Source organism: Bombyx mori, chromosome 27 (assembly GCF_030269925.1).
Source record: "Bombyx mori chromosome 27, ASM3026992v2".
In the NCBI taxonomy this organism is placed as follows: domain Eukaryota; kingdom Metazoa; phylum Arthropoda; class Insecta; order Lepidoptera; family Bombycidae; genus Bombyx; species Bombyx mori.
Genome location: NC_085133.1, coordinates 8,973,046 through 8,998,364, shown reverse-complemented (window position 1 = coordinate 8,998,364; position 25,319 = coordinate 8,973,046). Strand labels below are relative to the sequence as shown.

General features: G+C 39.8%; 2 protein-coding genes and 1 long non-coding RNA gene across 3 annotated transcripts in view; 1 reads left to right on the top strand and 2 right to left on the bottom strand.

The window, feature by feature from the left end:
- The window catches only part of LOC101746387 (facilitated trehalose transporter Tret1), a 31,614-nt gene extending 11,088 nt beyond the window's left edge, over positions 1–20,526 (top strand). Inside the window, exons 2-5 of the mRNA XM_004926920.5 lie at positions 2,544–2,653; positions 7,438–7,573; positions 15,122–15,294; positions 19,263–20,526. Coding sequence (XP_004926977.1) covers positions 2,600–2,653; positions 7,438–7,573; positions 15,122–15,294; positions 19,263–20,375 — 1,476 coding nt within the window. The 5' untranslated portion in view covers positions 2,544–2,599 and the 3' untranslated portion in view covers positions 20,376–20,526. The remainder of the gene's footprint in view (positions 1–2,543; positions 2,654–7,437; positions 7,574–15,121; positions 15,295–19,262) is intronic.
- LOC134201550 (uncharacterized) lies at positions 10,817–14,825 on the bottom strand. Its single transcript, XR_009976903.1, has 2 exons — positions 13,547–14,825; positions 10,817–12,943 (listed from the first exon to the last, which is right to left on the bottom strand). It is a non-coding gene; the product is annotated as an uncharacterized LOC134201550 (long non-coding RNA).
- Positions 20,518–25,319, bottom strand: part of LOC101746523 (facilitated trehalose transporter Tret1) — a 27,830-nt gene continuing 23,028 nt past the window's right edge. Inside the window, exons 2-3 of the mRNA XM_004926921.5 lie at positions 23,487–23,622; positions 20,518–22,324 (exon numbers count right to left, since the gene is read on the bottom strand). Coding sequence (XP_004926978.1) covers positions 20,991–22,324; positions 23,487–23,622 — 1,470 coding nt within the window. The 3' untranslated portion in view covers positions 20,518–20,990. The remainder of the gene's footprint in view (positions 22,325–23,486; positions 23,623–25,319) is intronic.

Genomic DNA, 25,319 nt, shown 5'->3' with positions numbered 1-25,319 from the left:
AGAACATACCATAACGTAAATTACATTGCGCCTAGTAATTTTAACCATGCAGAAGAGAGCTTTATTATCTACGCGACTTCACTCGCAGCAATGTAGAAACTAGTTAAATTGTAATTATGGATACCAGAGGTCCCGCAGTAGTCGAGATTCGACTTTAATTAATTGGAATTGTAAGTTTGTACACTATTATGATTGTATTTTATACTTCTATAATCACAAATTTCGCCAAGACTACACTAAAAATAAATATTAACAAAGACAAACAATATTTAATCTCAATTTGACCACAGACGTCAAGAACAAAAGTTTGACAATAAATAGTATGCATGCGTGTTGCGTCAAACACATGGTATGTAGTGTGTGTAATGTTTTCTTTATTGATTTAATGTATCTTTTATGCATTATAATAATCCGCGCAATTTTCGTAAAAAGGGATACAAAGTTTTTGCTTCACGTATTAACATATAGATATATAAATGAATTGCTGTTCGTTAGTCTCGCTAAAACTCGAGAACAGCTGTACCGATTTGGCTAATTTTGGTCTTGAATTATTCGTGGAAGTCCAGAGAAGGCTTAAAAGGTAGATAAATATGAAAATGCTCGGAATTAAATAAAAATAAAAATTTTGTTTTTCCTTTTTTTGTTTTAAGTTTATTTTATACAAAAGTTTGTCTTTTATTTATCGATTGAGGCACTACGAAGTCTACCGGGTCAGCTAGTTATATAATAATTAATTGAATGGCGTAGTGTGCTTCAGACAATATGCAATTAAAAATACTGATCTCATATTGAGATAGAAATTTATTTTTGAATTTACATAACCGCGAGTGAAGTCGCGGGTAACGTAGAAACTAGTTAAATTGTAATTATGAATACGTGTATGCAATTGTATTGCGTAGTTTACTTTCAGACAATATCTATATATTAATACGTGAAGCAAAAACTTTGTATTCCTTTTTACGAAAATTGCGCGGACGGAGGAGTATGAAATTTTCCACACTTATAGAGAATATAGAGAAGAAGTGCACAATGCTAATATTTTATTAAAATAATGCATAAAAGATACATTAAATCAAGAAAGAAAACATAACACACACTACATACCATGTATTTGACGCACACACGCAAGCATACTATTTATTGTCAAACTTTTGTTCTTGACGTTTGTTGTCAAATTGAGAATAGATTAAATATTGTTTGTCTTTATTATTATTTTTATAGAATAGTATAAAATACAATCATAATAGTGTACAAACTTACAATCCCAATTATTAATTATAGTCGAATTTCGACTACTGCGGGACCTCTAGTGCAATTAAAAATACCAATCTCATATTGAGATAGAAAATTATTAGTGAATTTACATTACCGCGAGTGAAGTCGCGGGTGACATAGAAACTATTTAAATTGTAATTATGAATATGTGTATGCAATTGTATTGCGTAGTTTACTTTCAGACAATATGCAATTAAAAATATCAATCACATATTGAGATAGAAAATTATTTGTGAGACATTGAATGGCGATAAATAATGAGTTACTATTATGTACTGTTGGAATATTAATTGAAGACATGAGTGGATGAAGGGATTAAGTATCATTTTTAAGATTATTGAGTTTTTACATTGAATGAAGGTGTTATGTGCCTATAAACCATATTAGACCTTAAAACTACGGGTTTAAAGGCTATTTTTAGAAATTTCGTGTGATGAAGGAGTTATGACGAAAAAAAAGTACAAATAACAAAAGTTTTTGGTCGTTTTCTACTATTTTCACTAGTTTACAATAGGTTAAGTTATCCTATATAAACATATTTTACGGTTTTCTACAAAATTAACAAATTGCATGATATCCCCTTCATCGTCATATCTTCAATTATAAATGAAATAGGTACCTTTTATTCTTGTAAGTGGCGATTCATGAGCTAGCGATTGGGCCCGAAGCATTCCCGATCCTGCGGACAGAATAGAAAGCAGTGTCGATGTCGCCCAAAACACGTCGTTTTGGATCCTCCCGATCCACTAACGGTGCTTTTAGGTACCTGAATCACCGGCATCGTTCTCGTCGAACCCGTCGCTTGCGACGAAGGGCTCGACGAGTAAATTAACCCACAGACACAGCCCACTGAGTCTCCGGATCTTCTTAATGGGTCGTGTTTCCGATCCGGTGGTAGATTCTGCGAAGCACGGCTCTTACTAGGGTTCATGTTAGCAACATCGTCAGGTTTGAGCGCACCTACTAGTTAAGTTTACGCTGAAATAACCCTTCAAGGCTCTGAGCTGAGATAGGAAAAAAAAAGGCCCCGAAGTATATTATCGAAAGTACGTAGCTTGAAGTAATCTCTACGAGGCACTCAAAAAAGTGTTGTTAAGCACAATTAAACGAAAATTATTCTCGTGAGAGATTCGAAAACCCACAACTAAAAGGCAGAACTAAAAACATTTACAATTTACAAAATACATATATTTTTTTTCAATTATGTTCCATGCTGATGTTAATGTTATTTGTAATGATAATTTATCTTGTATTTTTTTTTGTTTCAGCTTCAAAAAGACGTAGTAAAAAAAACTAAGGAAAACATTATTTTGACGGAATCAAGATGGCCGACGAAGTTATTTGTCACGAACACAGCTTAACGCCGTTTTTTAGACAGGTACTTATTTGTTTTATGGATTATTTTTTATTTTACTAGATGGACCGACGACCTAGTAAAAAGCGCTGGGTCTCGTTGGATGCAGGTGGCAATGGACCGGTCGCACTGGAAATCTATTGGAGAGGCCTATGTTCAGCAGTGGACGGCGATAGGCTGAAATGATGATGATGAATGATGATTTGTTTTATTTTAGCGTCGTCCCAAAGAGATCTGGATGCGCTGTTTGAAGGAGGATATATGGGATATATAGATTACAGACTATAACTGTGACTTTTTAGCGGGAACGCGAGGAGTGAAGTTTTGTGATTTGTTTTATTTTGTCTATTTAGTGTTTCTTCGGTTTTAAATGTGTAATAACGGTTGTTCATTAACTGTATCTGTGAAAGTGCACAAATGTGGGAAAATGAAACAAAGCCGCTGAAAGTAACTTCTCGGAGTCCTCCAAAAAGTCCACTGAAAAAGTCTCAGTAAATGACCACCATTTTACTGAGATTACATTTCATACCATATCATCTCATCTCATTTCATTTAATTTCATGCCAATTGATTAAGTTTCCTTCGTTTTTTATTATTCGTAAACTGTAAATAATTAAAACGGCGAATTATAAAAATCTTATTGCTTGACGCTGGCTAATGCACAAACCGAGCCGGAGCCAAAAACTAAAGAAGAAAAAGGATGATACGTGAAACGTATGATATGCCTGAATGAAAAAAGTGGACATCCTGATTGATAGTAGAATAAAGGCAACAATAAGTTTTTTTTTAGCAACTTAGCTGAGAACCTTGCGCCGTTCTAGAATAATACGGACAGTACTAATAATAAGATAGCGATAGTAATAAGAACACAATTTGCGTAGGTACGTTAAGGCATTAATATTTTTGGGCCAATACGACTTTGAATATTTACCCAGCTATTCAAAGCGTCTTAATAGAAAGTGAAATCGCCCGTTCTGGCGTAGCTGGACTAGATCCCTAGGATTTTTCTATTTTAATTTTTTTTTGTATCCCTTGTAAGCAGTCGAGCATACGGCTCACCTGATGGTGAGTGGTTACTTTCGCCCATGGACTTCAGCAATGCCAGGGGCAGAGCCAAGCCGCTGCCTACGTACCGGCGATTAGGCAGAGAAACAAAAATACGAAGCAGAACTTGGTAAAGATCAAAAAATTTAAACTTAAGTCAAATGAAGCTTCTGGAAGTATTCTATTAACATTATTAGTACATTGCTTCTGTCCTATAATATTGAATAAATAAAATAATAAAACAAAACGCTATGATTAATGTGGTCCTTCGAGTCATCTAGTTTCCTGCAACACACGCTTCCTTAATCTTTTTCCGGATCACCTTAGTACTTACTGGTCCCCGATGTTCTATAACACGGAAATAATCGATACGTTACCTAACAATTTAAAATACAATGTATTTTTCTAAAGACGTGTGTCAGCATTCATTATGCGACAATCATAGTGCTATTATAAGGTATTAGACTATTAGTTCAAGCACGGATTTGCAATCAACTTCAATGTCAACTTTATTATGTTATTATATTATTTTACTAGCTGACCCGGCAGACTTCGTAGTGCCTCAATCGTTAAATAAAAGATCTAAACTTTTGTATAAAATAAACTTAAAACAAACAAAAGGAATCCGTCCGACGGGGGACACGTCAAAGGAAAAACAAAATTGTTATTTTTATTTGTTACTGAGCATTTTCTTATTTATCTACATTTTAACCCTTCTCTGGACTTCCACAAATAATTAAAGACCAAAATTAGCCAAATCGGTCCAGCCGTTCTCGAGTTTTAGCGAGACTAACGAACAGCAATTCATTTTTATATATAGAGATATAGATTTCAACTTAAGTGTCTCCGCTAAGGGGTTCCGCTAGTAACTTGAATATCGAGATCTTAGAACTATCTCAAACGGTCATTGGTTTGTAAGATATAGTGAGATTCACGAATACTTAGAAATGCCGACTGTTAGAGAGGAAGTCAACAAGAACAGCAAGAGATACAAAGAAAGACTAAATGAGTACTCAAATGAATTGGCAAGGTGCCTGCTAGACACAACTAGAGATGTGAAACGTTTAAAAGATGGCAAATTTTAAATTTAGACTAAAGAAATTAAAAGTAACTGCTATAATTGATGACATTTAATGTAATGTCATCCACAACATAAATCCCTTGGACCAATGATTATGACTATATAGCCGATTGCAGATAATTATAGAAGAAAAAAAAGTTTAATTGTCTACTTATCGCTTAGATCTAATAAAGGCTCGTGGGGTTCTCGCGGCCCCTTAGGGGGGCGCGGTTCGGACTTCGGGGAACCCCCTTCTGCCCGGACTAAAGCTCTCTGGATAACAGGACAGAAGTGATGAATTTGCTGGATTTCTATATACTATTGTTCTATATACTAATGTACTATTTTATTCACAGCAAAATAAAGCTTAGCCCAGTAAAACTATAGCACAAACCGAGTTGCTCTATAAAGAGAAACAACATTTAAAGCTATTGCTTCACCAGTTTTTACGTTTTTTATATTTCAATGTTCAAAAAATGGTTTAATAATTTCTAACGTTCCTTCTTCTAATGTTTCAATATTCAAATTAACATTTATGTCACATTTATAAGATATTAACCTCTTTTAGGGTTTATGACATAAATTATATAGAGGTTACATATATTATATATGTTGGCAGAAAAAGTGTCGTCCGTTGCAAGTGCTCTATGCCAATGTAGTTGTTGGTTAATACTCTTCTTCATTTTCTCTTCTTGAGTGACTATCCGATGCATTTTTATTTCTTGATAAGGTCAATGACACCACCGTTTTCGAATTCTACGAGCTGCATCGTAGGTGGCAGGGCGTAACTAAGAACTATTCTCTCTTTATAAATATGCCGCCGCTGTACAAGGGCTGGAGGGGGAAACTAACCTCTGAGAATGTCTTCGGGCTCCCCCGATGTCAGGTTAAGGATTAACGACCAGAAAATCGCGTGGTGGTTTTACTGGTGGGAGGACTTCTTGTGTGTCCACACATGTAGGTACCACCACCCTGCCTATTTCTGCCGTGAAGCAGTAATACGTTTCGGTTTGAAGGGTAGGTCAGCCGTTGTGACTATACTTGAGACCTTCGAACTTATATCTCAAGATGGGTGGCGCATTTACGTTGTAGAAGTCTATGGGCTCCAGTAACCACTTAACAACAGGTGGGCTGTGAGCTCGTCGACCAATCAAAAAAAGTTCTCGCTTCTCCGACAAAAGAGCAAGTCGTATGACTTCAAAAATACTGTAATCTACTGGAAATCTATAAGAATAATGCAAGCTACTCTCATCCTGCCTGTTTCTATCATGCAACATAACGCTTTGCAGCTTGAACGATGGGACAACCGTTGTTATTATAAAACAGAGATATAAAACTCATGTCTTAAAGTGAGTGCGTGGCGACATTAACGCTGTTGATTTCTATCAGTGGTCACGTAACCACTTCACACTAGGTGTGCCGTGAACTCATCCTCCCATCTAAGCAATGAACTAAAGATTCATTTAATACTGTAAGAACTCAAAAAGGTTCCCGCTGGTTAGTACTGGTAAGGTTTTTTCTTGTGCACGCACGGACAGGTTTTAGCAGAAGTCATTGCTCGGGCGAAATATACACGATCGAACCTCAGACACAACCCACTTTTTTTTTTCCGCCGCATCTTCTCAGTGAGTCGCTTTTTCGATCCAGTGGTAGATTCTGCGGAGCACGGCTTTTGCTAGGGTTCGTGTTAGCAGCGTCGTCAGGTTTGAGCCCCATGAGCTCACCTACTAATTAGTTAAGGTTACGCTGATATAGCCTCTCAAGGCTCTCAGCTAGGTAGGAAAAAAAAACACGATCGGACCACCGGGTATGTATAGTAATTACACTATTGAAAAAACCCACAATAGACTTAAACGAGAAGACGCATTGTAACTAATCCTAGAACTAATACAACCGGTTTGATCTTAACGTTTCTAAACCTGTCGCTTTATCGCGATTTATCGTAGCTTCACAGAAACAACGACGAGGAAATAAAGAATACAATTAAAAAAAAACCTAGTTTAAACCATAAGACCTCTGGCGTACTCCAATGTCAACGATTCAATATCAATGTCAATGGATGCGACAATGTAGGGGCAGATGTAAACTTTTAAAATTTCGAAGGAAATGTTACTACGTTAATACCTAGCAAGTAGCACGTGCTCACCCAACCGGATGAGAACGTGCTCACCGGACCGGTTTCTCGCCGGATATTGTCAGTGGGTCACGATTTCGATCTAGAAGTAGATTCTTTTTTTTATTTATTGCTTAGATGGGTGGACGAGCTCACATCCCACCCAGCCCATAGACATCTACAACGTAAACATGCCACCCTCCTTGAGATATAAGTTCTAAGGTATAGTTACAACAGCTGCCCCGCCCTTCAAACCGAAACACATTACTGCTTCTCGGCAGAAATAAGCAGTGGTGGTATTTACCCGTACGGACTCACAAGAGGTTCTACCACCAGTAAAGAGGTCCGAGAGATTCTGCGACGTACTAGGGCCGGTGTTAGTAATTGTCTCAGTTTGAGCCCGTGAGCTTACCTACCCATCTGGACGTAGCTGAAATAGCACCCTAGACTACCAACGAATAGGTATCCCAGGAGAATAGGCAACAAAACCCAGTTACTGTTACGATATTTCCATTTGGGTTGCTTGTTCATCCATCTGTTGCGAACAAAAACAATGGGACGCGTAAAATTAATTCTGATTTCGTATTCCAGCTATTGGCTGTAAGCGGAGTCGTGATGTACATGATAGGGACCGGAGCGAACATCGCGTATCCCGGGGTCCTGTTGCAGCAACTGCGGCAGCCAGACTCAGCAGTTCAACTCACCCCGGACCACGAGTCTTGGGTTGGTAAGTGGTTTGCTCATTCCGATGGTTTTACCAGACAGTGCTAAGTTAAGTTTAGTTGGACGGCCGAGCTCTGACCGGTTTTAGACATATACCGACGACACAACTGCGTTAGTAGCTCCCATCTGGAGATGTGAAGCTGAGGGTCCAATCGTGAGCATTATTTGTTACTCATACGCGCAACATGATTGGACGCCTACGATGGGCAGGACATGTGGTTCGAATGGAGAGTACCAGAATGCCGAGACAATTGCTCTATGGCAAACCAGAGGGCCGCAGAAGTCGTGGCAGACCCAAACTCCGATGGTTGGATGGCGTGGAGCGCGACCTCAAAAATATCGGCGTCAAGAACTGGAAGGAGAAAGCCCTGAACAGAGCAGTCTGGAGAGACATACTGGACCAGGCTAAGGCCCACCCTGGGCTGTAAGGCCTAAGATGATGATGATGATGATGATGATGATACGCGCAACATCTTCGTGGCAGAAATAACTGAGAGGGCATAGGTCCGTATGTTTGATGTATTCTTCTTCTTTTTAATACGCTTTTATTAGCTTCAGACGTATGTATGTTAGCATGTAACGGAATCTTTGAACATGATTTTGACCCCCTTCAAAACGTCGGATTAACTCGAAATTTCGTATACTTATTAAGGATCGATGGCAATTCAACGTGAAAAAAAAAAGATTGAAAAATAAAACATTGAATAAATTGAAAATCAACTAAAAAATGAAAAAGAAATAATAGTTAGTTTAAAAAAAAAACTAACAAAATACGCTTTTATAGAAAATCCAACTAAAAAATAGAAAATAAATTTTCTTACACTATTTGTAATTCAATTTTATTTTCTATCTAGATGTCTATGGGCTCCAGTAACCACTTAACACCAGGTGGGCTGTGAACTCGTCCACCCATCTAAGCAATAAAAATAAATAATTAAAAACCAATAATTACGCAAATTATAATTTTGCGGATTTGATTTTTATTACACGATGTTATTCCTTCACCGTGGAAGTCAATCGTGAACATTTGTTGAGTACGTATTTCATTAGAAAAATTGGTACCCGCCAGCGGGATTCGAACACCGTTGCATCGCTACACACGAATGCACCGGACGTCTTATCCTTTAGGCCACGACGACTTCATATTATTTATTCTTATGCGCTCTCACACATATGCAAGTATGTCCATGAAGATGGGTCCGCTAGTGCGCTTCCTTTGGCTCTTTCCACATGACTAAGAATGAGTATGTATATGCGAGTTTAAAATTCTCGGCACATGCAATAACCAAATAAATTCTTATCATCTGACCACCACCCTGCCTATTCCTGCCGTGAAGCCGTAATGCGTTTCGGTTTGAAGGGTGGGGCAGCCGTTGTAACTATACTTGAGACCTTAGAACTTGTATCTCAGGGTGGGTGGCGCATTTACGTGTGGATGTCTATGGGCTCCAGTAACCACTTAACACCAGGTGGGCTGTGAGCTCGTCCACCCATATAAGCAATATAAAAATTTAAAAAACCAAAATAAATAGTTTCATAGTGCTTACAAACCACAATTATTACGTGAAGTCATCTATAAATCCTGTGGAAACACGATTCAATGTTAAACCAAGAACTTCGATAATCACAAATATTGTACTGGACGAAGCTAATGATGAGTTTGTGTTCTGAAAATTACACAGAAGTACACGTGATTTACGTTCATTGAAACTGCCATGAAAATGCGTCACGTTCCACGCAGTTTTCTCTCGATTATAGGTTTTACGAACATGGACGACCTTGAGTTCAACTTTGACTTTTGCAAACACAAATACCAAACTAAATTGAAAATATCGTCGCTGCAAATTTAAAACCTTTTATGTGACATTTTGGGCCATTTTTTTTTTACCTATGCTGATACCCTTGAGAAGCTATTTCAGCTTCACCCTGACATGTAGGTGAGCTCATGGGGCTCAAACCGGAAGTATTGCTAACACTGACCCTAGCAAGAGCAGTGCTTCGCAGTATCTACCACCGGATCGGAAACGCGACCCACTGAGAAGATCCGGCGAGAAACTCAGTGGGCTGTGTCTATGGGTTAATTCGCTCGTCGAGCCCTTCGTCGCAAGCGACGGGTTCGACGAAGATGGTGATCGGTGCTTGTGGTACCTAAAAGCACCGTTAATGGATCGGAAAATTTGGGTCAAAATCATGTTTTCATATATGTATTATGAAAGTTATTTTGAATACCTATACTCAGCCAAAAACTCCCATGTGCATGTTTCACTTTATTACGCGCCAATCTTAAAAAATCCTAAGTGTCTGTTTGCATTTTATTGTAGATCAAAGTATCCTGTGTGCTTAAAAAATATTTGCATTTTTTTTTTTAGGGGGTAATATTATTAGATTCTCCCGTTTGATACTCCTCCGTTCGCGCAATTTTCGTAAAAAGGGGCACAACGTTTTTGCTTTACGTTTTAATATATAGACTAGCGGCCCGCTCCGGCTCCGCTCGGGTCTTTAACAAAAATTCAACGATATATGACGTTGTTCTATTTTTTTTTTAAAAAAGAAACACTTATTGCGGCATAACTATAATAGTTAGACGTATGCTGTCACAACACTTTTTGTAAATAAATGTGTTCTGCAAAGTCGTAGTATTATTTTATTATATAGAATAGTTTTCGAATAAATAGAATATTTTAGGTATTTTTTTACATCTTGGGTTACATTATTGAAGTTTCAGTAAGAATCCCCAATTTTCTTCAAAAAAGATTATAGCCTCTGTCACTCGGGAATAGTGTAGTTTCCAAATAGTGAAAGAATTTTTCAAATCGGCTCAATAGTTTCGGAGTCTATTCAGTACAAACAAATAAACAAATCTTTCCTCTTTATAATATTAGTGTAGACTAGCGACCCGCCCTCGCTTCGCTTCGAAAACATTAAATTTTATTATTGATAGCTGAGTCCCGCGATGTTACCCGCGGTTATTGTCGTACCGCGGGGGAAGCCGTGGGGCGAAGCTAGTCTTAAAAAAAAAGTAGCCTAAGTTACTCCTTATATACTTTTTTTTTATTGCTTATATCATCAACTACCTATCAGTGAAAGTCTCGTCAAAATCGGTCCAGCCGTTCCAGAGATTAGCCGGAACAAACAGACAGACAGACAAAAATTGTAAAAAATGTTATTTTGGTATATGTACCGTATATATATTTGTAAGCTTGAGGGTAGACATTATCTTGTTGAACACCAAGTAAAACGATGTCACTTTTTGGTTCCTGATTTAATCAACAATATGTTATCTTAACAATTCACTTTAACACTTGTCCAACTTTAACCAGTACGTACAACAGTCACTGAATCACACAACGTAACAAGGATATAGTAAGTGCACCAGGCAAGCGCAGTCCAACGAATGTTCATTTCAAGGCGCGTTCCGCCTTTTTATACTAGCCGGCGCAGCTGGCTTATTTATGAGTCACTTCTGTTGCACCTGTTGTTTATGAGTCGAACGACACGGCCGGCGCACCTGGCTTGTGTGAGTCACTCCTATTGCACGTGCTAAATAGAAATATCGTTAACGCCGTCACGGCCATACTGACGTGCGCTCGTCCTCGTGCGCGCATTCTTATGGTATGTCTGTGAACAACAAACGTGTTCGTTCATCCTGACATTTAACGGATGCAACTTAAAACGTGGTCTATGATATTAACAATCTAGTACGGTTCGGTTCGCATAATTCTTCAGAAAATCCTATACTGGCTATAAATACTGACTGCTTACATACCTGGGCCAGTTCATTTAAAACTCTTCAGGTATGTAAGTATGTCCCTTTTAACTTAAATCGGAATTGTTATCCCTTCAGTTTTTCGAACTGGACCGGATAATGCTAGACCGGATCGCAATCCCTGTAGCTAATTGTTGTGGCTAGTCCGGATGAAAATCCCTATAGCCAAGCCATTGGACCGGACAGACCCTTCAATGACTTCACATTTTTTTTTTCTTTTACTTCGCTTTTTTTTTTTTTGTTTTCTTTTTTTCTTTGCTAGTCCGGATCAACATCCCTTTAGCCAAGTCGTTGGACCGGATACACCCTTCAACGACCTACATTTTTTTTTTCTTTTTTTTTTTTTTTTGCTAGTCCGGATTAACATCCCTTTAGCCAAGTCATTGGACCGGATAGACCCTTCAATGACTTCACACTTTCTTTTTTTTTTTCTTTTTTTTTTGCTAGTCCGGATTAACATCTCTCTAGCCACATACAATTCTCTTTTTTTTTTTTTTTTTAATCTGCGTGTACGGTAGCGTTTGTTAAAACATTTCTTAAACCAGAACATTTATACTGACTTTCTTCAGAAATAGTGCGAGACCGACCATCGTTTTCTATATTTCTAACACCTGCACCCGCGGTGCCTTACCTAATAGACATTGTATCACTACCCACAGAAATAGTATCGCTATTTGCGGATAAAAATGTCGCTTCTATTGTCAGTGATAGAGTCGTCATCATTAAGATCAGTTTCATGAACAAGATTAATTAACCCATCTGTGTACGCCGTCACGTCATCGTCACTATAATTTTCAGAAATTTCTAGTAGGCCTGACGGGCCTCGAGGTATTTCACGTAAGTTTTCATGGGGAAATTTGTACACTCTATTAGAACTATTTACATGTCTCAATTTATACCTATCGTTTTCCAAAACTGCAGTAATGTTGAAGGGACCTTTACATTTTCGGTTAACTTACGAAAACAAAATCCTCAGCGGAAAAGAGTTTGACTTTAGCTTTGCCTCGACTAAACCAAGCTTCTGTTTGTGCCCTTTTTTTTATGTTTTTGCCGGTCTTCGACCGTGCTAAATCAAGATCTAATCTAGAGGGATTATCACTCTGTTGAAACTTTAAGATATTTCAAGTGAACTACCCTGAACGGCAAACGTCTATTCTATTGGAGTAAATCCTGTTACACGACAACGTGCACTATTAAGGGCGAGGTGAATATCCCCTAAGTGCTCTTGCCATCATGATTGGTCTAAGTTACTTTTAGATCAAAGAGTGACTTGTTCATGAAACCGTTTATCATTGAATAAATTACTATGACTTTGTTTTATAAGACTACATTCTGACCCTGAATGGAACATAAAGGGGAAGCCAAAACCACTTATCTGTAACACACTGAAGCTCTGGAACACACTTTGATGTCTCTGGTTGAACCTGCCACAGCACCTGGAGCAGTGTCGTTTTTCTTGTTGTAGCGCATGGAACACCCAGAAGCTACCTGGCTCGCATCACCGCACACGTAACAGCCGACTTGCAGGCGAGAGCCGGGCGCCCACGGATGAGGAGGTTGTTCAGGTTTTGCAGGCTGTATTTTTGTGAGGCAAGTAGCAGCTCGAGCCTTAAGCGAATGTGTGAGAGTCAAAATTAAATCGACACCATCCAATACTTCAACTACTTTAAACGGCCCTTTAAACTTCGTTCTAATTTCGTTTGATTATGCTCTTCGTATTAATGTGTGGACGAGCTCACAGCCCACCTTGTGTTAAGTGGTTACTGGAACCCATAGACATCCACAGCGTAAACGCACCACACACCTTGAGATAGAAGTTCTAAGGTCTCAGTATAGTTACAACCGCTGCCCCAACCTTCAAACTGAAATACACCACTGCTTCACGGCAGAAATAGGCAGGGTGATGGTACCCGTGCGGTCGATGGCACTATACGGAGCACCCGTCTGGTGCCACGTCCTTACCCACAAGAACGTCGCCGCGCTGCGACGCCGGCAGCGCGCGATCGCAGTTATTCAATGATACCTCACAGTCTCCTACGAGGCGGCGCGCCCTAGCGCAAGTGCAGCCGGAGCGTGGGGGCTCCAATATCGGCAGTCCGTGCTGGAGGCGTGGTCTCGTCGTTTGGCGGACCCGTCAGCCGGCCTCCGTACCGTCGAGGCGATCTGCCCGGTTCTCGCGGACTGGGTGGGCCGCGACCGCGGAAGTCTCACCTCCGGCTACACGATGTTACTCCCACACTGAGGAAGCCAACCGCGAACACTTGTCAAGCACGCACAAGCACGCACTTCACCGGAAAAACCTGCATCCGCCAGCGGAACCCGAACACCGCCGCATCGCCAGACACGAACGCACCGGACGTCTTATCTTACAGGTCACGACGACTTCAGATGTGTCAATTTTTCTTCCCCACGGAAACTTGCTTGCTTTCTTGTTTGCTTGCTTGCTGGAGCCCGAAGTCATCGAACGTGTAGTGTTATTGGTATTGAATCGAGTAGATTCTAAAATTTCAGCGACAATTCACAGTCTCATGTCCTGGTTTACTGTACTAGTGCCATGTAACTCTAGCAGTAGTCATTGGCTTAAAAACGATTCGTGTCGGAACTACCCACTCGTCATGACAGATCCATTATTGCGATCGAAGTTTCACTTGAGATTTGCACTTGCCTTAATTTCTTGCAATAGCTTGTTACGTGTTTAAATGCCATGTGATAAGTCGAGAGTCAACTGGGCAACATGAGCCAGAACGTAAGATGTGACGATTTCTTCGTGGCTCAGATCTTCCATCGAGGTAACAGAGACGTTATTACACGACTTACGTATGCTGCATTGACGCTCTTGTGGCATACCACTACTAGTATTCTGATCTGCATCATGTTTTTTTGCTGTACTTCGAACATGTTCAAACACGTCACGCCAGTGAGAGTAGAGTCCTGATCTCACTTCTGATGTAAGCTTGAGGGTAGACATTATCTTGTTGAACACCAAGTAAAACGATGTCACTTTTTGGTTCCTGATTTAATCAACAATATGTTATCTTAACAATTCACTTTAACACTTGTCCAACTTTAACCAGTACGTACAACAGTCACTGAATCACACAACGTAACAAGGATATAGTAAGTGCACCAGGCAAGCGCAGTCCAACGAATGTTCATTTCATTTTTTTTTTTTTTTTTTTTTTTTTTTCCTACCTAAGCTGATAGCCCTAGCGGCTATTTCAGCGTAGCCTTAACTTTAGTAGGTGAGCTCACGGGGCTCAAACCTGACGATGTTGCTAACACGAACCCTAGCAAGAGTCGTGCTTCGCAGAATCTACCACCGGATCGGAAACGCGACCCACTGAGAAGATCCGGCGAGAAACTCAGTGGGCTGTGTCTGAGAGTTAATTTACTCGTCGAGCCCTTCGTCGCAAGCGACGGGTTCGACGAGAACGGTGACCGGTGCTTGAAGTACCTAAAAGCACCGTTAGTGGATCAGGAGGATCCGAGATGACGTGGTTCATTTCAAGGCGCGTTCCGCCTTTTTATACTAGCCGGCGCAGCTGGCTTATTTATGAGTCACTTCTGTTGCACCTGTTGTTTATGAGTCGAACGACACGGCCGGCGCACCTGGCTTGTGTGAGTCACTCCTATTGCACGTGCTAAATAGAAATATCGTTAACGCCGTCATATTCATATGCATGTAGCAAAAAGCGGTTATTTCAATATTACAAACAGACACTCCAATTTTATTTATATGTATAGATGATCTACAACCTTTTTTAGTTCTCGTTTCCGTTATTCCAGCCTCAATACTGGGCTTGGCGCTGATCTCGGGTATTATCGTGGCGCCGTTCAGTCTGGAGCATCTGGGCAGACGCATCACCAACCAGCTCAGCACGTTGCCGGCTCTGGGCGGGTGGGCGTTGATGATCACGGCCAAGGGACCGGCAACCATCCTCATTAGTCGTTCATTGCAGGTAAGCAGATAATCTAGTTAGGTATAGATAAGTAAATAGTTCTTTGACTAATTATCCCCTGTAGCCCTAAACACATCATTACGGATCCTCCCGATTCATTAAAGGTGTTTTAGGTACCTCAAACATCAGTTACCGTGCTCGCCGAACCCGTCGCTTGCTACGAAGGGCTTTTTTTTATTGCCTTTGTAGGCAGACGAGCATACGGCCCACCTGATGGTAAGTGGTTACCGTTGCTCATGGACGTCAGCAATGCCAGGGGCAGAGCCAAGCCGCTGCCTACCATAAAGTACTCTCCGCAAGCCTCGTTTGAAGAAGGACATGTCATAGCGCTCGGTACGAGTAAATCAACCCATAGACACAGCCCACTGAGTTTCTCGCCGTATCTTCTCAGTGGGTCGCGTTTGCAATCCGGTGGTAGATTCTGGGAAGCACTGCTCTTGCTAGGGCCAGTGTTAGCAGCACTCTGGTTTGAGCCTCGTGAGCTCACTTACCCGTCAGGACGTAGCTGAAACAGCCTCTTTGGCTACCAGCGAATAGGTAGAGAAAAAAAATTATATAAGTAACACGGAAAGTCGAACCGGTATACTGATTAAAATAGTACTAACCTTAATGATTTATCGGTTATATATCATTTGATGAATTGCCATGCAAATTATTATCGTTGTAGAATCTTGTACAATCTTCTGACCGGTTTTTAATGTATGTGACATAACCAGCGGTATCGTTCGATATTCAAATACAATTCAACCAGCAGAATCAATAAATAGTAAATTCTCAGGACGCAACGGATTCATTTGATAAGGCGTTTGTTGTACTATCATCGAGCGATGCGTCTATGCAAGGTTTCAAATCTCGCTGACAATAACATTTTTTCTAATTGAATAAGTACATAGTTAATTCATGTTCCCCGAATGACTTTGGCTATGGACAAATGATAACAAAAAACAAGTCTGCGAAGAACAAAAACTTATGTATAATTTGCGTAACTAATAAAGGTAAATTTGAGAGGTAAAGACGTCGTCTCAATATCAGTGGCGGTATTGCCGTTGTGATGTATACTTAAGTAACCACTCTTCATTAGGTGGGCCGTCGTCTCGCTCACCATAAACCAAAATAATGTAAAACGTACCACCAATTTTAACCCTTATTTCGAGGGAAATTTGCACTGACTTGTTTACTATCATTGTACTAATTGTTCTTTCTACCCTTGATATCCATTCATATGTAAACAGCTACATCCACAAATTACCTACCGCGAGCCCTACTATCGATTTCTCGTGACGTACAAACTTTATGTCGTAATATCTTGATCACAAGGTATTCGTTTCCAGTATCTTTCACTACACAATGGCAGATGCAAATCAATTTGATCATTCAGAACAGATTCGTTCAATTAATTTGCGATCGGTTCACGAGTAACAGCTCAATCAACAACCAAGCATTTTATTAATAATGCACGTGATGTTACTCGCAATTACTGTATTTGATTGGAAACTATTTGAGGGTAATTGTCTATCATTACGTCTTCTCCGTTTACTCTAGCGAGAAAATCTAAAGCGTACACTCGTCATTGGAGAATAATGTCGTAATGGGCTTAGAAATGTAGAATTGCGAACGTGGCGCATTAAATAATACTATTCCTTTATAATAATCAAAAATTATCTCACATTTTTTTACGCTTTTCTCAATGAATCGTCTCCGCCATCTTCTTTTTCCCTGTCATTCTCTCTCACTTTCTTACTGTTTTCTCTCACTCATATGTTAACGCTCCGTTCTACACTCTATAATAAAAAAATATCTCACACTTTTTTTACGCTTTTCTCAATCAATCCTCTTCGCCATCTTCTTTTTCTTTATTGTCATTCTCTCTCCCTTTCTTACTGTTTTCTCTCACTCACATCTTAACGGTCCGTTCCACACTATAATGAAAAATTATCTTACACTTTTTTTACGCTTTTCTAGATCAATCGTCTTCACCATCTTCTTTTTCCTTGTCATTCTCTCTCCCTTTCTTAATGTTCTCTCATTCACATCTTAACGCTCCGCTCCACACTCTATAATTAAAAATTATCTCACACTTTTTTTTACGGTTTTCTCATTCAATCGTCTTCGCCATCTTCTTTTTCCCTGTCATTCTCTCTCCCTTTATTACTGTTTTCTTTCACTCACATCTTAATGCTCCGTTCCACACTCTATTCATACGTTCCGTTCTTACCAATCCTATAAAAATAGTATTGATTTTTTAAATACTGATTTACAGTATTTCGACCAGTCACCTAACTATCGCTCTTTGTGGTCTGTTGTTAAATTGGTAAAGATAAAGAGTAAGATGAATATTAAATGATTAGAAATATAACGATTCAGTTATATAGCGATAGAGCATTATTGTTCTGCTATGGAATTGGAATATACCATAGAAATCTTCACACCAATGTTCCTTCTTGAATACATCGCGTTATTTGAACTGTACGCGCTTTTATTTTCAGTTCTCATAGTTCTTGAGAATCTTCTAAGAGTTCGAATCTCTTTATTTAGCGTTTGGTCGAAAATCAAAAGTATTATAAAAAACAATTTATCTACCGCAAAACTTGATTTAAAACAAACGTCACCATCGGCCATCGACTCATTTTCCTCGTATTTTTTATTCGGTCAACTCCTATGAGTAAGTTATTGAATTCTTTTCAAAATTCGTATAACAGGTTTTACTTGTAGATATTATTTGAATACTGTTACTATAAGGGATATGTTTACGGAGGTTTTTTTTTATGTTCGCAGTGAACTGCTCTGTTTTACTAATTAAATTAATTGGAGATATGTAACTTACTAGTTTTATGTAGACTTTTTTATTGCTATGTTAGACTGACAAGGCCCACGGTTCTCTGGATCGTTAGCGACCATGGGCATCAGCAATGCTAAGGACAAAGCCAGCTTTACCGCTGAGGACTCCTCAGAGCTCTTCCTTAGCTATAAACTTATTTGCCCCTTGCTGCCATCTAGATGTGATAGTAATAATTCACCATTAAATGAGTTACACAATCGGCTGCTTTCAAGGGCAAATGTAGCTATCAAATATACTACATTCAAAACCTTGTTCATAGGGCCACAGTGCCAGGTCAACTTTTGACCTAGCAACTGGCCGATAAATACCCTGTACATTAAGTTGAATTAAAAGGACGATGATATAAAATACTTTTAGATTTTTTTTGGGGGGATGGAGGACGAGGCATGTTGGAGTCGAACCGACTAAAAACCTTCTGTCGCTCAACAACACGTCTGAACCTCGCATGAGGCAGAACTCATGAAAAGGCAAAGGGGGAACGTGAAGCGTTTTGGTGCTGGGCACATCTCTCCCATCGCCTTCCCCCTCGGGACGCCGGACCGGAAAATAAATTAAAACATTAATACGTCAACGTGTAATATTTTTAGATTTCTTTATCAATTTCGTCTTTTGTGAAATTAATTGTTTCTTCGTGATTTTACATGATACTGATTTACTGATACTGGGTCATATTATTTTTTATTGCTTAGATGGGTGGACGAGCTCACAGCCCACCTGGTGTTAAGGGGTTACTGGAGCCCATAGACATCTACAACGTAAATGCGCCACCCACCTTGAGATATAAGTTCTAAGTAATAAATGGTTTTGAATTTGAATTTGAATTTAAGGTCTCAGTATAGTTACAACGGCTACCCCACCCTTGAAACTGAAACGCATTACTGCTCCACGGTAGGAATAGGCAGGGCGGTGGTACCTACCCGTCCGGAATCACAAGAGGTCCTACCAAATTTGTACAAAATAATAATAATGTATGTACATTAACGTTATGTTGAAGCCGAAAAAGTATTAATAAAATTTGCTCAGTCAACTACGGCTGAGCAACATATTATTCAATTAATTTTGCTCGATAAAGCAACTATGATATTCTTGTTATATTAATTATTTATTTACGTTTATTTTTGTCTTGCAGGGATTTGCGATGGGTGTGCAAGCAGCTGCATCACCGGTGTCCATCGCAGAATACTCCTCACCAAAATACCGTGGCGCCTTTCTGGCCACAATAGCATTCGCATTCGCCGCGGGAATGCTAATAGCACACATCTTTGGCACCTTGCTGTACTGGCGATCAGCGGCTTTAGCGTGCGGCAGCTTCTATGCACTGTCCTTAGTTCTCGTTTCACTGACTCTGGAGACTCCGTCGTATCTGGCTTCGAAAGGCCTGGCAAACGAATGCAGGAGATCGTTTCACTGGTTCCGGGGCTACGATCAAGATTCGGAGAAAGAGCTCGAAGTGCTTCTACAGAGTCAGAAGAAAACGGGACACACGTTGATAACGGCCAAACAATCTAAGCTGAAGACTTATGCAGAGCTGATTAAGAAACCGGAATTTTACAAACCAACTCTGATCATGATGTTCATGTTTGTGCTGTTTCAAATATCTGGGATGACTGTGATACCTTCGTACACTGTGCCCGTCATGTGTGACGTAACAAGCGGCCTGATCGATGACAATATTGGCATGTTAATGGTCGACGTCGTGAGGTTTGGAACAGCAATACTGGCCTGCATTGTGGTCAACAGATTCAATAGACGAACTGTCCTTTTCTTTGGGATTATCATGACAGTTATATCGTTATTGACGACTGCTTTACTATTGTACCTCCGAGATTTTGGGTACCTTCCTGATGAATACAAATGGACTCCAGTTATCCCAACTCTATTTTACATTTTCGGCAAAACGTTGGGTATTTTGCCCATTCCTTGGGCCATTGCCGGAGAGATTTTCCCGTTGGCATACCGCAGCCTCGGTAGTGGGATTTCAGGGATGTTTCTGTCTATAATGTTTTTTGTCGTGGTCAAAACGGCACCGGCGTCCTTTGGTACTATTGGTATCAAGGGGACGTTCTGTCTGTACGCTTTTTGGGTCGCGGTATGCGGAATCTTTTTATACTTCATCCTACCGGAGACTAAAGGGAAGACTCTTTACGAAATCGAGAGGCAGTTTAAAGGTATGGCGGAAGAGGTAGCAGACCCTCGCGAGAACGAGAGGATGTTGGAACTGGGGAAAGTGGAAGGAGGTTGACACGCGACAGGAAAGAACAGGATGTGCTCTCCAGCTTTGTCAGCTGGCCACGTACTTAGTTGAGGAACAGATGATAACTAGATTCGTATTAGATTAAATGCAAGTATTATTATTTATTGGGAACAATAAATTGACAAACATATATTTCAAACGAATCGTTTTATTTTGAGATTTAATACTTTTCTGATATGTTTCCGACTTAACCTAAATGTCACATATTAAGTTCAAATGTAATTTATCTTTAGAAGAGCTTCAGTATTCATAATATGAACTACTTAAGGGTCTAACTTTAAGATAGTAGTTAGTAAAATATTTAAAGTTCTTTGGTCATTCGTGACCACGGAAACTGTAATGTACCTATTCAAAACATTAGAAATAATTAAATTAACAACCAGGAGATTAGATCGTACAAGTAGTTCAAATTAAGGCTACGGCTTACGAAAACCAAAGATGACTTCGATGTTATTCTTAATTACAAAAATACAAAAAATATATAAATATTCTTTTTAAAAAAAAACATAACTCTGCCACAACACTTTTTGAAATGTGACAAAATGTTTAATGTAAGTAACATATTTATCATTAATATTTAAATGGCGATTAATTAGAATTAAATCAGTACAAAATATGAGAGCTACATCTACGCATCATCTCCCCGCCTCCATTGGCCGCGTTGAGAGGCTGAGAACTCTTGACATCCTCAGCAGTGTAACCCCTAAACCTATCCTCTATCTCTTGCAGGGTTTTGTCTTTAGTTTCTGGTAACATAATCCAAACTACCACCATGCAAATCGTCACAATACCAGCGTACAAGAAGTACGTGAACGACAACCCTATTGCTGAGCTTAAAACAGGGAAACATTTAACAGCGATGAAGAAATTAAGAGACAAAGCTAAGTAGCTGACCCCGCCACCTAAGCCACGGTAATCCAACGGGAAAAGCTCCCCTGATAACGCAAATGGTATCGAAGACACGCCCACAGTTAACGAAAACATATATATGCCAATTAAAGTGATTGGAATCCATTGGCTGTCATAAGTTAATATGCCAGCTTGCTTGGCGTAAACGTAGGATCCTTTACTGATGTATGCCAGAATACAAATGATCGTTGTACTGAACAGAAGGGTTCTTCTCTTTAACGTTTTCATAAGGTATATGGCGATTAAATTGCATATCAGCCTTTCGATGTCCAAAGCGACCATCAGAAAGTTTGAATTCGCCTCGGAATCAAGGAGTTCTGCTAAGATGTCGGTAGCGTAGGAACTGATCACGTTTATACCGGCGAACTGGAACATGATGTAAAGGAACACCATTATCACTACGGGCTTCACAAACTCCGGCTTCTTGCCCGCTTCGCTTAAATACCTGAAGTAGTTCTTGAGATTTGCTTTCACTGTATCTTTTTGTCCTGTAATACTGGCTTTACGAGTCATCTTCTGAGACGTTATCATCCGTTCCAATTCATGCTCCGTTTTCGCATTCTTCCCTCGCAACCAAAAGAAACCCTCTCTGGCTTCGTCGTAGCGTCCTTTTGAAAGGAGCCACGATGGAGATTCCGGAGTGAATATAATCAAGCACAGGCTAATGAATGTCACTAATGAACACAGCAAAGCACTGATCTGCCAAGTGAAGCACGTCCCTAAAGCGTGACTGGAAAGTACCCCAAGGGTCAGTGACAAAGAAACACTAGTCAGAAAGACTCCACGGCTTTTTGGGTCCGTCATTTCTCCAATTATTATTGAGCCCAAAGGTCCAAGCATGCCCATCGCGATTCCTTGGAGGAACCTGGCCGCCATGAGACCAGGAAAGTTGTTGACTAGTAGAAACAGGAACCAGCCGGCGAGGTTTGGGAAAATGGTGAGGATGTGAGACTTCTTCCTGCCGATGTTGTCCAGAATTAATGTGATTATGAAGTTTCCCACGATGAGGGCGAAACCGACGACAGATGCTGGAATTGGAAAAAATACAAATATTAGTTTTTATTATCCACTATATACCTAATAATAATGAGAAATTATAAAATGCTCTATGTGAAATTATTATAAATTAATAATTATCACATATAAACCCCTAACGCAACATTATGAGCAACTTCTAGGTCATTAGTATTTTAAGGTGTTCCTAGTTTTTGTGGCGGGTAGCCATCGTGCAACACAAGATATTTGACAGATGCCTGAATCTCGCTCACGATATTTTCAAGAGAAGCTTGCATATACACAAGTTCCGAACAACAACATCCGGACCGTCGCGTCGGTAAACCGAACAATATCACCTTAAAAGATTATAATAAAACTAACTTCAATATCCACTATTCTATCAGCTCACAGACGTCCACTGCTTGACAAAGACCTTCCCCAAGCCTCACCACAATGATCGGTCCTGCTCTGCTTGCATCCAGCGGACTCCGCGAACCTCAATAGGTCGTCGGACCATCTTGTGGGAGGCTTAACCCACGCTACTACGAGTGTTATCAATATCTTCCACACACTGGTGGTAGGACCACCACCCTGCCTATTACTGCCGTGAAGCAGTAATGCGTTTCGGTTTGAAGGGTGGGGCAGCCGTTGTCACTATATTGGAGACCTTAGAACTTGTATCTCAAGGCGCATTTACGTTGTACCTACATGTCTATGGGCTCCAGTAACCACTTAACACCAGGTGGGCTGTGAATTCGTCCACCGATCTAAGCAATAAAAAAAAACACTTATTAAATATCTACTAGTATGTCATTATCGCCTGCTACAAAGAAGATTTCTACACCATAATCTTGAAGTCATCGCGACTTATAAATCGTATCGAGCGACTCGCCAATACCGATGCTCGAAGTTTCTAATGAAATACTTAATTAAGACATGTTCTACTGGACCTCTTGTGAGTCCGCGCGGGTAGGTACCACCACCCTGCCTATTTCTGCCGTGAAGCAGTAATGCGTTTCGGTTTGAAGGGTGGGGCAGAAGTTGTAACTATACTGAGACCTTAAAACTTATATCTCAAGGTGGATGGCGCATTTACGTCTTAGATGTCTATGGGCTCCGGTAACCACTTAACACCAGGTGGCAAGATCTAAGCATTAAAAACCCGAGGTTCGTATATGTATTATATGGTATTACCTATCCATGACTCCTCAGATCTGGTAAGATGGATGTGGGAATCTGATTTCCGGAGACTCGGAATCAATATAGCCGGGAAGCCGATGACGCAGCCATGGCCCACGATGTTAATGGCGACGCTGGCCGTCACAAAGCACTGGAATAAAAGATTTCGAATATTGAAATTCATAAGCAGTGACAATGGGTGATTTTTAGTCTCTAATTATAAAGATTGGAAACATCCGACCCGCATTCACTAAGCTCAGTGAGCTAAGTGCGAGTTGTTTAACGTTCTCGATAGCGTAAAAGTTAACTTAAATTTGTATGCAGTTGGAAAAGCGCCCCTAGCGGCAAACGTAGGCAAACATTCCAACTCCATACAAATTTGTATGCAGTTGGAACAGCGCCCCTAGCGGCAAACGTAGGCAAACATTCCAACTCCATACAAATCTGAGTTAACTTTTACGCTATCGAGAACGTTAAAAAACTCGCACTAAAGACACTGGAAACTGTTTAAGACAGGACGTATCGTCCGTGAGTTGATGGTCCTAGCCAAGACAAAGTAAATAATGATCACAAAGAACTCAAATAAACCCACACATATTAAACGACAGATACAATTTTCCTTTTAAATGTAGAAATAGCTCAATCAAAACAAACCATTAATTAATTTAAGTATACAAACAAAACCACATTACTCTATAATACGTTTATCAATTATTTATTAATGTGGAATTGTCTGTGCGCAGTCTTCTTCATTTTCCGCTATTTATATTTTAATTATTCATTAGACGACGACCGATATATATTTTTTTTTTTTTGATTAATTGTGTTTTTTAGAAATTATATTTAAACAGGAATTATATATTGATAAAATGATGAAATATTCCAAGATCGTTTAGGCATTTTTAAGTGAACACGTGAGTTAAAAAGAGACAAATAATATAAATAAACAATTCATTTTCTTGGTCTAACCTTAAACCAAACACTCATTAACTTCGGGTGGCTTAACAACGCCATCTACTGAAATAGCTTTAGTGTTATTGTGTCTTTAAAGCAGTTAGATATGCTCAATTATGAAAAATAGTATTATTATTCGCCAATAGATGTCGGGAAGAGTCAAAAAGTTGATTATCGATAAATTTGATTATTGAAAACACGAATAAAACAACATTTTCTGAAAATAAATCGTAGCTAGATCGATTTATCGCCCCCGAAATCCCCTGTATACTAAATTTTATAAAAATCGTTGGAGCCGTTTCCGAGATTCAGATTATATTGAATTGCTCGTTTAAAGGTATAAGATTTACTTTTTTTGTAATTGGAGGATCACTGTGGGCCAGGAGGCCGTTCCAGCTTCACTAGGACAGGTGGGCGAGCAAAGGCTCAGCCAGGAGGGGTGGGATTTGCTAACAGCTGCCCGAGCACCTCCGAAGGAAATCTAACAACTCAAGAGCAATAGCTTCATTAATGAGTCTACTACCGGATCGGAATCGCGACCCGCTGAGAAGATCCGGCAACAAACTCAGCGGGCTGATACATGGGATGGGTTGCACGTCGAACTCTTTGTCGAGTTCGACGAGTACGGTTACCGGGGTCCCTAAGCCTGCTCCCAATGTTAGAGCTGAACGCGTCTAAAGCAAGAGTTATTGGATCTGATGGATCCGTAAGGACGTGAATGGTATTGACTTTGTACGGTAGTCTTTTTTTATGTATCTATTTGTTAGGCACACAATACACAGGCTAAAAAAAGACACAAAACTACGAATAATAAAAATTATTCGTAGAAACAGAATAATAAGTAAAAAAACTAGCTTGTAACATGAACCATATATGTGCAAGACTAATCAAGAT